Here is a 15,688-nt window from a genome sequence, read left to right on the forward strand (position 1 = left end):
CGACATATTTTAATTTTCGTTTTTGTACAATAGTACGTACCATGCGTATAATATTAAAGTGATTGGACACGGCGGGACACACAGTGTGTCTGTGTGTGTATAATTTATATTATAATGCACAAATGCGTATATAATATATTTTATGTTTTTTACGTATACTTTAAGAAAAGTATTATTTTATTGATCAATGTTTAAAAAAAACAAATGCACTGCAAATATATCCATTTTAAATTTTAATGTATTAATTTTATAATATTATTATATACATATTACACACCCATTGTGACAATGTTTATAAACAATATGTACCACTAAGTCACCTTACCGACCATATTATAATAATATTATATTTGTGCGTATACCGTACATGTTTATTTGTATATTCTATATGAATATAATATTATGTATGTTAACGACATATTTTAATTTTCTTCTCTATATAGCCTGTTTAGTATTATAATACTATTACGAATATTGAAATTTTCTCGTAAATAAAACGCTTGAAGAAAAAAAAAAATTCGACAAAGCACGCACGATGTTATAATATGGTAGCTAATATTTTATAACTTTGCGCGATCAAACTTTTTATTAAGTAAACAGTGTTTCTGACGTGCGTCGACTTGAAATTCCTGACGTGTTCTTCGGTAAATATAAAAGTGTTTGAAACTTTCAGGCGTATTTTTTATAAAACTGTTATAGTATGCAAATTAATAAGCTACACACAATACGATCCTGTGCACATAGGTCTATTATAATATGTCATCCGGACCTTTTCACCGAGTGCGCGACCTAAACTTTAAATCATTATAATTTATAATTCACCCACTCGATAAGTTCTCTCTGGTGCAGTATATCATATAATACGATCGCGGAAAAAAAGACAGAAATATAAATATAAATGTGAACACGTGTATACTCTACTCCTGAATAGTAATTATCATGTACCTATAATAAAATATTATAATATATTATAATGAAAATAATAACTATAAAATATAGATTGTACATCAAATAAAAATATAAATATGAGCACAATAATATGTATACGTCATGATATATTGTGTTATAAGTTATGAGTTAAAATTAAAATTTCAAATATAAATAATTGTGTATAAGTACCTAAGACTGATGTTTTTTGGCTCATAACTTATAACACAATAAATCATGACATATATATAATATTGTGTTCATATTTATATTTTTATTTGGTTTACAATCTATATTTTATACACTTAACAATTAATTATTATTTTCATTATAATATATTATAATATTTTGTTAAAGGTACGTGGTAATTACTAATTAGAAGTAGAGGGGTGTCACCGGTTTCCGCCAAAAATTACCTTTCCGTTTTCCGCCAATACCTTTTTCCGCCAAATCAGAAAAAACGTCATTCCTTTTTCCGCCAATTATAAATTATAGAATTTCAAAGTTTGGGAACCCTTATGAATTCGTAAAACTGATATCAAATCATTATGCTCAATAAGGTTCGAATAAAATATTTAAAATATTATATACTTATATATTATATATATTTAATTTTATTTCAACTCTGTTTCAGTTTTTTACAATGTGATTTCAATTTCAAGTTTCGGCCAATTAATCAAGCGCTGACATATTGACATATGTCATCAAGACAATGCAAATATAAATATCATTTTTTTAATACTTATATCTACTACCTAATAAGTGTTATGATAAAATTATATTTTTTTTACTTATTTTGTCGGTACACTAATATCATTGGGGGACGGAGTGGCCGAGCGGACTAAGGCGTCCGACCCGAGTTCGATACCTTGGCCGCGGGCGGCATTTTTCTTCGGGCAAGTCACGATGTCCAGAGAACAAGTGCCGCCATCCCCCCACCCGGGGCACGGCAGAAACCTACGGGTGCCCCATTAGAAATTCTGCCAAAACACAACACACACATGTACCAACCTACCCAATTTAAAAACCTACAGTGGCCTCCCCCACACCCAATGGCCTATGTTGCCGCGGGTTATCCAATAAAAAATAAAAAATAAAAAAAAACTAATATCATTATTAATATATAATAAGTAATAACTGGAAAAATATTATTATTTTTTAACTCTATAGTGTGCAATTATTAAATCTTTACGTAAGGGTTCCTAAACTTTAAAATTCTATAATTTATAATTGGCGGAAAAAGGAATGACGTTTTTGCTGATTTGGCGGAAAAAGGTATTGGCGGAAAACGGAAAGGTAATTCTTGGCGGAAACCGGTGACACCCGAGAAGAGTATACATGTGTTACATTTATGTTTATATTTCTGGGATTTTTTTCCGCCTACCAATATAATAACCGGTGGTTTTTTTTTATATTAGTAAAATGAGTAGATTATCCCATCACCCTCCCCAGCCCCCCTCCCACCACCGGGGATTTTCTTAACCGTAAAATATGTTATTTCAGACATATATTATAATATGGCATATTATATCATTTAAGATATTTCGAAATATACAAAATTGTATTATTATAATAATAATATATAGTAAAGTAGTATGTTATATTATAGAATAGAGAATAAATGGTTATGTATTAAATGTTTTATCAGGAACTGGTTATCGGTACCAAGATAACTTATAACTTATAATTTGTATTCTTTATATATATATATAATATGTATATTGTTTTTAATTAATAATAATGGTTTTTAAAATTATAATATTATTATTTTAAATTAAATTAAATTAAATTCAGTAGTACATGTTGGCAACGTTGCACTCGTTTTCAAACGCAATCGTAATGTTTTTAAGGCCTAGGTAGAGAATCGTACTCAATCGTTTTACTAAAAGGGACAATCGTACATCACCCTTTGGTTATCTTGATGCCATATAATAGGGGCGGGTCTGGCGTTGGAATGTGCAGCTGCACTCTGCACCTGGCTTCGGCAGCGTCTATTGTTACCAAAAAAAAAAAAAATGACGAACCGGTCCTTAAATCGATAAATATGTTTATATATGAACAATATGTTACCCCAAAACCACCCAGTTAGCTTCCAGACGACAATAATTGTATGTACTATCTACGGGCTACGGTTATACGTTTTTGAATTGCAACAAAATAAGAAAATCATTCCATGAGAAATCGAGTTAATATAAATATATATAATATAATACATTGCACATTAAACGACAGATAAGATACTATACAAGGTGACTCGACAAAAATAAAATGATGCTACTTAAACGCATGACAACAGTTGTTAAAATTATATGATTAGTAAATAATTTAAGAAATATTCTCATGTCAGCGAATTCCCAAAAATAATATTTTGAAAAAAGTCGTTGCGTTCCAAGTTCATTTAATCAAAAAAATATTGATATTTTAAAAAATTCTAAAAAATAAACTACTTGACTTAAATAAATGTTTTTACCATAAAAATTGTTCTTATAATCGATTCACTAATTGGCTATTTTGAATAAATCCAAAATAAATTAAATCAAATTTTAAATTTTTCATTTTCAGTGTTAAAAAATAAAAAAAACATTTGTATAATATATTATGTGTAACGCAAGAGACTAAATTATAAATACATATAAAAAAAAATTTAATATTGATTAGAACATATTAAGTTATTCCAAAAGTCAGTTCTATCTATTTCACTCTGCGTGTTGAAATCGAAGCACTCTTTCTGTTAAAAACTTTAAAAAAAAAAAATAATAATAATAAACACCATTGTAAAACGACTAGCTCCCTCGCTCCGCTCAGAATCTAAAATATATTTTTATAGATAAAATACAAACACTCGAATAGAACTTGTTAATGCGCTGTGTACCTATATTATCAGGGCCTAAAATTGTGTGCAGTAGCACAAACTATGTGCAGTAGCTAATATTCAATTTGTTGTAGCAAATTTAAAAGTGTGAAGTACTTATTTTCAGCTTTGATAAATTTTTATTTGATTAAAATTCAATGTTGCTTATTGAAAATTACTAATTAGCATATTGTATTCGTTTAAAATCCTCAACACCAAAAATAATACCGACTACACCATATTATAATAAGTCAGTGGCGTAATTAGGAATTTGTCCTGGGGGGGGGGGGGGGGGGGGTATACATTTTTTTACATACAAAATATTAAATTTTCAAGTACATAATTGGTGAGTATATAATATAATATAATATTATGAAGGCTCTGGGATCCCCCCCTTAACTACGCCCTTGTAATAAGTATATTAACCCAAGGTATTTCGTTTTTAATTTTAAAATGTTTAGTCATTTAGCAATATAGGTATCAAGGACTTATATAAAAGATTGTCTTAGATTGTATTTATAATAACTAATTATTAATAAATAGCAAAAAACAATTATGCAATGAAGTTATATGTGGTATGTGCACTACAGGGTCTATGTTAATTATTTTAAAATATTTTGGTGTAGAATTAGGTGTGCAGTTGCAAAATATTACCTAACAGGTTCACAGCCGGGACTCAACTATTACCTATTACTTTTTTTTAAGCGCCGGATTCGATGGCTATAATATATTAAATAATTGTAAAAGAGGACTCGTCACAGCCAAACAGGTTAGGTTTTACATATTATACTTATTTAATATTATAATGTAATACTTAAATGGGGATGACGATTTTCAAAAACACGGTGAGACTCTTCGCGCGGATACAGTCGTCTGCTGCAGCGAGTTCAATAGAAATAGAAATTACATTATTTTATACACGCCGTCTGTTTGTGTTTGTACAACGAAAACGCGAATAACTTGGCTTTTACTTAGCACCGACTTTCACTTAGCACTTCGCGACCGACGCTATATAATGCTCAATATAGTAAATATAGTATAATATATAGGTACACAGTAAATGACACGTGTTTTGTCATCGGAGTTGATGTTTTATTCAAAACGAGTTATTTCCAATTGTTTGTTCAAACAGTTTTATACACGATTGCCTAGGTCCGGGGTCACCAATTAATATTTTTGGAGTGCCACATTGGGAATTTTTAAAATTTTTGGGGGCCATAAAAATGCAAAGCAAATATTTTTAACATATATTACTTATTATATTGCAAAAGTAACATAGTGATAGTGGCCTAGTGGAAATAAAATAATAATTACCCGATTAAATTAATTAAAATTAAATTAAATACAAATATATAATAATTATGATATAAATAGAAAATTGGGTTAAAATTATTGAAAAAAATAGCGAGTCTTTCTATCAACTAACTACATGAAATTGTATGATTCGTGCACTTAATATTTTATATGCAGATTCTGAATTTTTGATTTTACGAAGTTCACAAACTACTGGACATTTTTCGGCAAATGATTTATGTAAAGTCTCATAATAACGTTTAATATTGAAAACTATATGTCTATATATAATATTATGTATATACTTATAATTGTCAATTTTGCTTTTTTTCATTATCTGCGGGCCGGATAAAATTTGTTCGAGGGCCGTATCCGGCCCGCGGTTTGCCATTTGGTGACCGCTGGCCTAGGCCATACCTATAATATTACGTTATAAACTATGCGGTAGATCGCATCATAATACCAATTTAGCTGAGTAGTCAACGTTGTTTCTTATAAAATTACAAACAAATATTGTAGTACTTTAATGGTTCGATTGGATAATTTAAACGAAAACAGTCTTCGCAGATAGCATAAAAATATTTTATTCATTATTTATAAGTTTATTTTGTTCGTATAATAATATGATTAAATAAATGTTTTATTTCCCCACTCTTTTGATTAAAAAATAAAAAGCAATGTTTTTTATGTTTGTACATTATCAGTAAAGTTGTCCGATAAAATGTATAATAAATTATACCTATTTGTATACATCATATTATAGTTAAAATGTTCATTTAATAAATAATTACTAGAACTTGAAGAAATTGATAAATTAACAACATTATATAATGACCTTAAAAAAATCAAATTTAACATAAGTAAAAGAATACAAAGTACCCTCGAAAAAAAATTTTAGAACCATAAAAATGCAAAGATAAATAATACTTTTTCTAATTAATTTTATAAATCAAATGTTTGCATCTTAAACAATGAAATACATCAAAATTAATAGAATAATTCAAGTTTACTAAGAATAGTTAATTAATATTTATTCATTATGCTTAAAAAATACAACTAATTTGTTTAATTAATATGTAATGAAAAATATTGTATTATTTGATAAATGAAAAAAGTAGTAATTTTTATTTAAGTTAATAGAAATCACTTGAAAATTAACTTAATTTACAAAAGCTTAAATTATTACATAATTGTAGAATGTACTTATTCAAAACTCAAATTTTAGAGTAAACCAAACTCGTCCAACAAATAAATCAGTATTTTATCTTTCGAATATTAGGTATGTTTTATTAGTGATTACGCGTTCATAAACACACTTTGTCAATTAAATGATTAAATATCAAAAAATATTTATTTGATTATTTTAATTTAAGGCATAATTATATGTAGGTAGCTTGATTAAATATAAATAATTAATAAACGAGTTTTGACTAGAGGTGTTCCGGGTACAGTTTTTACTTATAAACCGGGTACCGAGTATTTGTCGAGTAACAATATCTGTTAAAACCGAGTCTCGAGTACTGGTCGAGTAATAATTTTTATTAAAACCGAGTCTCGAGTACTAGTCGAGTAATAATTTTTTTTAAACCGAGTCTCGAGTATTGGTCGAGTAATAATTTTTTTTAAAATAATAATTATTAATTATATATTATATAGTATGAACTTCGTACCTTGTATACAACTTTCGTGATCAATCGTCACTCACAACTCATAAGCAGTAAGCCAGTAGGTAGACACTAGGAAGTAATCACTTTTATACATTTATGTATGAACAACCAACTGACAACTGAGAAATAAAGCAACAACTAACAAGCTACAAGTCTACAACCCATAACAATATAATATTAAATATTAATAATATTATACCCATTGATTATAAATAGTAGATTTTAGATAAACAAGATAATATTGTCAATTATTGTCAACATTTATAATCGGTGGGCTGTGCGTGGTAACTCTATTTTTAATCGTTATCGGTAAACGTATAATTATTAATTACGTAACGATTTATAGTCATAACAACTAGCATGGTGGCCGGAGGGGCTAGTACTATTATAATTTTATAAAATATTTTCGTTTGGTCTATTGCGGGCACACATTTTTTTTTTTTTATTAATAACCCGGGTGTGCCGGGTTTATTAAACCGGGTACCGGGTATATTCCAGGGTAAAAATGTAGCTTTACACCGGGTACCGGGTACTGTCTAAGTCATCTTTTAATAATTCGCCGGGTAACGAGTATTAGTCGGGTACTGAATATGATATCGGGTACCCGGTTTGGACTCGATAGCCGGGTACCCGGAACACCTCTAGTTTTGACTACAATATACAGGTTATAGGTCTTATACTATGTTTAATATAGGCTTGATTTTAACTTGACACGTAGGTAATATTTTTCAAATTTATTGGATAAACCTATTATTTATAATTTATGATAATACTTTAAGTCTTTAACTATAAGGTTAGGTTAGATTGTTAAATTGTCATGCCGGTTAGAAAATTAACTACCTAACTAGTTAATCAAATAAGTTTTTTAAAAAAATAATTTTTAACTAATCTTTACATTTTTAACTGGTTAGTATGCGCTCGCTTTAGCAATAATTGCAGATGTATGACGACTGACTGTTGATCATTAAAAATCTGTAATCACTGTATCTATAGGTATCTTGTACCTCTTTTATTATATTAAAGATTCTGAGCATAGCTAGGAAACTAGTGGTTTTACAAAGGTATTTATTTTTATTTTTTATTATTAACCTGTATACAAAATTACTACCAAAACTATAAAAGTTGAACATTTTATAAATTTGTAACTACAAAATAATAATAAAATTTTAAGTTTGATACATTTTGTCAAAATTCTAAGAGTCAAATTATTTTCAAAATTTTATCGTGTATAGAAAATGCTAATATAAACATTCAGTGAAATTTTCAAGTATCTACAGTCATACGTTTTTTAATTACAACAAAATAAGAAAATCGTTCCACGAGAAATCGGGTGAATATCAAATGTTGTAAAAATATGAATTTGACTTTCTTGTAGACATTTTAGATTCTGAGCGAAGCGATGAATGTATTGATTTTGCAATGATATGTGTTTTATTAAAATTTTTTTTTGTGTCTGTCATCACCTTTTAGGACAGTAAAAGTGCTTGGATTTTCATCAACAGTAACTTTTCTGATAGGAAAGTGAATCTAGTAGCAGACGCGTGACTAGCGTTCATGAACGACGTTTTTTTCCAAACACTGACTAGGTATTATACTGTACTAACATTTCCCTACAACAATTATATTTTATACGCTCGTCTTAATGGACGAAGTCGAAAATATTTAAAGTAATATTGCTGTTTATGTCGATTATAACATTTCATCGGTTTCGGGACGGAAAAAAATCGAAATAATATAAAGAATCATTAGAATCGATGTAGAGATATGTTCACATTATATCATTATGTTCCTACACGCTACGATATAGTCATTTTACTGTGGCCGGCCTTGGAATTTTTCAACAAAAGAGGGTGAAAAAAATAATATCTTCAATGTGAATCGTCTGGGTAGCCGACAGCTGTCTACCATGCACACACAATACATTGTTTAAACACGTTCGTGCCCGTTCCTGATTGGCCGACAAGCATATTTTTATGACGGAGACTACGCATGATGCAATAAACACGATTATGGCGGCATACCTATGTATACTCAAATAGTCGAATTCCCAACAATATTCGTTTAGGACTCTATATAAAGTTAAAAACGTCGACTCGTATAATATGACACAGCAGGTTATACGGCGGGAATAGTTGGTACATTATAATATTTGTCAATTTAACTTATCATAAGTAGGTATTTATAAACAAATTAACGTACAACTATACACATTTTATTGTGTGCATATATTAATCAAAAAATAACCTAACCTGCGTACGTCCTGTGGTATATTATTATGTTTTTATAAAAATAATTTATATTGGATTTTTCACCGGGCTTTAATTCCATCTACCACCGGACCTTTTTTCATCGGACCGGAAACGTACCTATATAGGTATATGATATAATATTATGTTTGACACTGTATAGGTCTCATAACAGGAAAGACAAATTACATTTTTACGAGTTTTATATTAGACATTGGATATTCACCCGTAATTCAACAAATTCTCATACAATTTTCTTATTTTGTCGTTATTCAAAAACCATTAACCACTAGATACTTGACATTTTCATTAAATGATTATTTTATCATTTTCTTTACATAATAACCATTTAAAAATATGTTGACTCGTACTTAAGTATTTATAGACATTAAAAATATTCAATTTTTTTAGTTTTTTATAATATAAATTTTAATAAAAATGTATTCGTTGTGCGAAAAAGCTTGAATATTTATCACAAGGTGCCTTAGAAGTTGTTAAAATAGCAGTTGAGAAATATTAAAGATCCATAAGCACGTTTTTTTTTAGTAAGTATTTAAAGTTCAAATTTTGACAACATTCATCAAAATCTTGAAAATTTTCAAACTAATTGTATAAATATACTTAGTTGAAAAATTATAAAATGTTTAAATTTTATAGCTGTAAGGATTACAAATTTAAATCAAGGATTCTCATAAATAGTTCATACTATATATAACCAAAAATTATGAAAATAAAAACCTCAGTTATTTATCACAGACATTTTAAGTTTGGAAGAAATTACATTTTAAAACTGAAAATAACGATTTTAGTTATTTTGTTGTAATTTAAAATGTTATTCGTGGGTAGATGACACTTTTAGAGTATTATTATTATATTTTATACAAAACAATATTTTCAAATGCAATTTTGTTGTAAAATTAATTTAACCTAGGTACTGTTGTACTAATGCCTAATAGTAAAACAAATTACTTCATTCAAAATAATATTATGTATCATCAAATATACCTACTTAGTAATATATATTATAGGCTGACTGACCGTCTTCACTCAGAATCGTTTTTTAGGTATACAATAATTGTATATCATTTAATTAAAATGTAACACCATCTATTACAGTGACCCACTTGCAACCAGCTACTGCCTACTGTACAGCAGAGTGACACCCACTCGCCCGCTTTTTTTTCTTGTATTTGTAGGTGTGTAGTATAAAAAATATAATTTATTGGTTACTAAATTGTGTATCAGGGGTGGTGGGTGGGTAGTTAAATTCAAAATTTGATACACCTTAATTATGTTTGATATCCGCCACTGGTCGTTGGCCACGTCGTAGACGATAAACTAAGGGAAACTATAACCTTAACTCTAAATGGACTGATGATTGGTCGAATGGACACTAAATAACCCTGACAAGTTTGTAAAATTATTGAAAAACCTATGCGGAAAAGATCATTAGAATCTAAGACAATACAAATAGTAGACTTTTTTTTTATTTTTATATCCATATTTCTTGTTGTAATACCTATTCGTTGTTGCTATAGTAGGCATTTATTAATAATTTAATACTTTTAGAAATGAATACTAATTAATACTGTAGAAAAAATAATTTACCGATAATATAAGATTATCTTATTAAGATAACGACCAGTTTGGTGCAACCAACGGTGTTTGATTCGAACCGTACGAGAAATAAATTATTTTAATATTATACACATATTATACTATTATTTGGTGCGCGATCGAGTTGTAAGGAATCGGTCAACAAAAAAAAGGGGCTCGCAGCGTATTAGTTATTTTTATCACTATATTGATTATGATTATAATATACGAAGTACAACGGATGTCGTAAAAATGATATGATTTTCGTTCATCTGCAGTTTATCGGTAACCTTAGATAACATGTGCTGGATAGATAGCCATGCGTATGTATCACGCGTAGTCCGAGCTCGAAGCCGATTTGGTCGGCCCCGATATTATAAAATAAAAATATAATATTTCAAAATAAATAAATAATAATTCATTAATCAAATGTATCTTCTAATTTAATGTCTTTCATAATTCAATACTATTATTATTTAATTCTATATATATTATATTCATTACACTGTGTTCTAAATTTTAATATTAAAAAAAAAAAGGTTGTTCAAATTATTTTTGTAAATGTCCCGGTCAGTACTTGAACTTTTGTGGCAACCCTAATCTAGTTGGTACTTTGGGGGGGTCAAAAGTTAACATTTCCCAGTAGTTTAAATCTTCACATAATACGGAAAAATCACAAAAATTAGCAAATTATTTTGAGTTAAGAAATCGTAAAAATTTTTCTTTTTAAATCTAAGATTTGAAAATGTAATACAAGATTATCCATAATTTTGTCTACCTTTATCAATAAAAAAAAAATGTCAACAAGAAAGTCAAATTAAATTTTTATGAGCATTATTTTGAAATTCATATTTTTACAACATTTGATATTCACTCAATTTCTCATGTAACGATTTTTCGCCAAAATCGTTTTTTATATAATGATATTATATCATTGAATTCAAATTTAACACCATCCATTACAGTGATCCACTTGTAACCTACTGTACAGCAGAGCGACATCCACTTACCCGCTTTTTTTTGTTGATTAAGGTAGATAAACTTATGGATAATCTTGTATTACATTTTCAAATCTTAGATTGAACAAGAAAAATTTTTATGAATTCTCAACTCAAAATAATTTGCTAATTTTCGTGATTTTTACGTATTTTGTCAATATTTGAACTTTAAATGCTTATAAATAAAAACTGTGACTAAGGATTTTTAATATTTTCAAAAGTCATTGTAACAATGTAGTAGGAGCTTTGTATTAAATTTTGAAGCTTTTTTAGCCAACAAATAAAATTTCATTGATATTTATAGAAAAAAAAACTAAAAAAAATGGAAACCGAAAATGTCCGTAAAGAGATCAAAATAAGTCAAAATATTTGGAAAGTGTTATGGTATATAGAAAATACTAATATAAACATTCAGTTAAAATTGCATGTACCTACGGTTATTTGTTTTAGAGTTGCACCAAAAATGAAAATCGATTTTCTCAAAAACAGATTTTGCGTAAAAATTCCTGTTTTTCCTTAATTTTTTTTTTGTTTTTCATGTTTGAAATGTTTACTTTTCGAAATGTTTACTTTTGACCCCCCGAAGTAACTAGATTCACTTTCCTATCAGAAAAGTTACTGTTGAAGAAAATCCAAGCACTTTTACTGTCCTAAAAGGTGATGATGGACACAAAAAAAATAAATAAATAAATAAATAAAAAAAAAAAACACATCATTGTAAATCAATACTTTCATCGCTTCACTCAGAATCTAAAATATATTTAAGTACATATTATATTAAGTACATCTCTTCGATTAGAAATTATTTACAAACTTGCATATTTATAATGAACCAATAAGAGTCCTATTGTGCGTTCAATAAATATCTACTGTAAAATCATATTCTGTATATAGTATACATAATTAAATGTTTATAATATACTAATGTAAACTATGTAAACTAAGGTAGGTACTGATGTAATGATTATGAATTATAATGATCAAACCCTACATAAACGCAGACACAGTTGTGTATATAAAATAATATACAATTGTTTGCAGTATTTAAATTTTGTTTTACCGAATCCATCTGCTTAAGACAATATTTACGTTGCAATTTGAATTTAAGTTGAATAAGTATACACCTAATGAATGATGTTGTTGTGTTTCTCCCGAAAGCGCAGAGTCGAGTGGTTTTGGGTTGTTTCAGTATTTCAATTTTGTAATTAAAATCATATAACATTAAATAAAAGTTGTCTTTATAAATCTGATTAATTATTAATTGAACAAGTAGGAATCTATACTATTCGTGAAAATTAACCGTTGGTATAATAGTATCACTAAGTATATTATATAGTATTTAATTTTTTTTAGTTTTTTACTATTTTATATTTTTATACTAAATTGGTTATTTATAATAAAATGTTTTCATATTTTTAAAACGAGCAGAATAAAAAAGAAACATCAACAGCCATATAATTTATATGGTCCTAATTTAGAATTATACAATAATAATATACCTACTTACGAAGATAAACGAAGATAAAAAATACATCTCTGATCTCTCTTATACAAGTGCTTGAAAATCAACAATTACAAATGAACTCAAAAATTAGTTACTAAAATTGTATTTTTATAAGTTATTTTATTATAAATTATTATAATAACGCAGATTTTTATGCAATTATATAGCAATTATATTCAATTAATTTAATTTTATACTTGGATTTAAGTCAATAATTTTTAAGAATCAAATAACAATCCTATCGAGATAATCACAACATTTTTTTTTTGCAAATTTCTGAATATGATGATAGTTGCATATATTATGATCAGAGGTGTTCCCATAGGGTATACTACATATACGCCGTATACTCTCAAGATATTTTGTGAAAACTATGGGTATACTGCGTATACTCTCAAATTATATACAAAAGTAAAAAAAAAAACTGGTTTTGGTTACTCAGAAAATGCTAGACAACTGGATTGCTTTTGCCAGTGACGGAGCAAGTGTAATGACGGGTAAGAAAGCTGGAGTTGCTACTAAACTACGCGAAAAAATTCCGAATCTATTTACCTGGCATTGTTTATGTCATCGCCTCGAACTCTCAGTACATGACGTAATAAAAGATTGTACTGGAGTCTCTCGTTTCCAAAGTCTAATGGACAAACTCTACGCTTACTATCATCAAAGTCCTAAAAATTCAATGGGTTTAGATAAATCTTGTGTTGAAGTAGGCATTGAAATGAAAAAAATAGGTCGTGTTTTGAATGTACGCTGGTCTGCAAGCAGTTTTCGATCTATAAAAGCCATATGGAATAATTATCCGGGAATATATTTACATGTTAGTAAAACACATGATGCGACATCAAACGGCATAAAAAAAAAAAATTAGAATCCTCTTCTTTTTTGGAGGAACTTGGACTTTTTTACGATGTTCTTTCTGAGCTTGCAATGTTATCTTGTATATTACAGTCCAGAAAAACAACTCTAATGCGTGCCCAGTCGGAGATAAATAGAACGATTAGAATTTTAGAAAGTCTGAAAGCTGAACCTGGGGAAAAAGAAAAGGAAATTATAGAAGCTATTCAGAAAGGAATTAACAAAGGTGTCAATATTACAATGACAAAATCAGGAGGGATTAACAGGTTACAATTTTTGCAAAATTTAGTAGACAGAATGCGTCAACGCTTATTTGATGACTCAAAAAATAAAACAATGCTAGAAGACATTCAGGTAAAGAAAAAAACTATTATTTTGATAATTTATTTCAAAATTTTGATTATTTAAACAGAATAAATGAATATTTTAATAAATCGTCTTTTATTTTATAGGTGATTGATGAAGTGTTCAAAGTAGCAACTAATGATGCAAAGGGAGAAGATGAAGTTAAAAGAGTATCACGGACATTAGGTTTTTCTGAATTTGAAAGTGTAGTTGACTTCCGTTCAAGAAATGTTTTTTCTAGTTTCATGAAAGCATTAAATATACTCCCAACTTCAACAGCTGATTGTGAACGAGGGTTTTCCGATATGAATTTGACAATAACTGATTTAAGGACTAGATTAAACATTGAAAATGTGTCAGATTTGATGTTCATCTCTATCAATGGCCCTTCAGTTGCAGATTTTAATCCTAGACCTTATATTAAAATTTGGTTAAGAGATCACCGTTCTGCCGTTTCCACTCCTAGAGGTAAAGAAAGAAAAGAAATAGACGACGAAAATAAGATGCAGAAATTATTTTTTAACAATTTATTTAATTAAATTTTTTAGTATTTGTATATTTTCATATTTTATTGACTTATAAAGGTAATTTCAAGCTTTTTTTAAAAGTTTGATTTTTTTTTCATATTTTTAACACATCCTTTATAATTATAGACCACAGTAAAAATATTTGTATATTATTAAATATTCATGTTTATTACTAAATCATGGATCTTCACCTCGACTAGTCTTAGTATACTCTCAAAAAAAATATTGGGAACACCTCTGATTATGATATATCTGCATATTTGATAAAGTTGAATATTATTATTGAAGTGAAATTAAACTATATGTTTACCGTTATCAAAATATTCTGATAAAAGAGTAAAATAATATTTCGTCGAGTCGAAAATTCTGTCGATTACGGTCTACGAATACCAATCAGTTATCTATAAACTATAATATATATTTTATCGTTTTTAACAGGAAGTGAACATTCGTGTTCATAATTCTTGCTAAAAAATTACATAAAAAAATAATTTGTTTTAAGTTATGTAACCAATTAAGTTATATAAAATTGTTTGTACTATTATTTTTTTGCATACTATTCACATATTTTTACAATTTTTACTGAAAATAGTGCATGAAATTCCGTACCAATATGATTCATGGCAATCGAAATTATATTGTAAATTTATCGTTCGTCATTTTTATTTAAATAATATTACTAGATAAATTTCACCAAAAATGTGAAATATTTTAGAAGCATTTATAGTTTATTTTTGACAACATTTATCAAATTTCAAATTTCAAATTTATTTTGTAGTTAAAATCGTAGAAAATGTTCAACTTTTATAGCTAAGAATTGAAAACTTAAAACAAGGTTCCACTTAAGTAGGTAAATTATTCTGTAACCAAAAAATC

At 28.0% G+C, this 15,688-nt stretch overlaps 1 protein-coding gene across 1 annotated transcript; it reads left to right on the forward strand.

The window, feature by feature from the left end:
• Nucleotides 1-13,527: 13,527 nt before the first annotated feature.
• Nucleotides 13,528-15,046, forward strand: LOC132945605 (E3 SUMO-protein ligase KIAA1586-like). Its single transcript, XM_061015376.1, has 3 exons — nt 13,528-13,902; nt 14,034-14,294; nt 14,393-15,046. The coding sequence occupies exons 1-3, from the start codon at nt 13,528-13,530 to the stop codon at nt 14,822-14,824; spliced, it is 1,068 nt and encodes a 355-aa protein (XP_060871359.1). The 3' UTR covers nt 14,825-15,046.
• The last annotated feature ends 642 nt before the right edge of the window (nt 15,047-15,688 follow it).

Source organism: Metopolophium dirhodum, chromosome 5, assembly GCF_019925205.1.
Source record: "Metopolophium dirhodum isolate CAU chromosome 5, ASM1992520v1, whole genome shotgun sequence".
NCBI classification, from domain to species: domain Eukaryota; kingdom Metazoa; phylum Arthropoda; class Insecta; order Hemiptera; family Aphididae; genus Metopolophium; species Metopolophium dirhodum.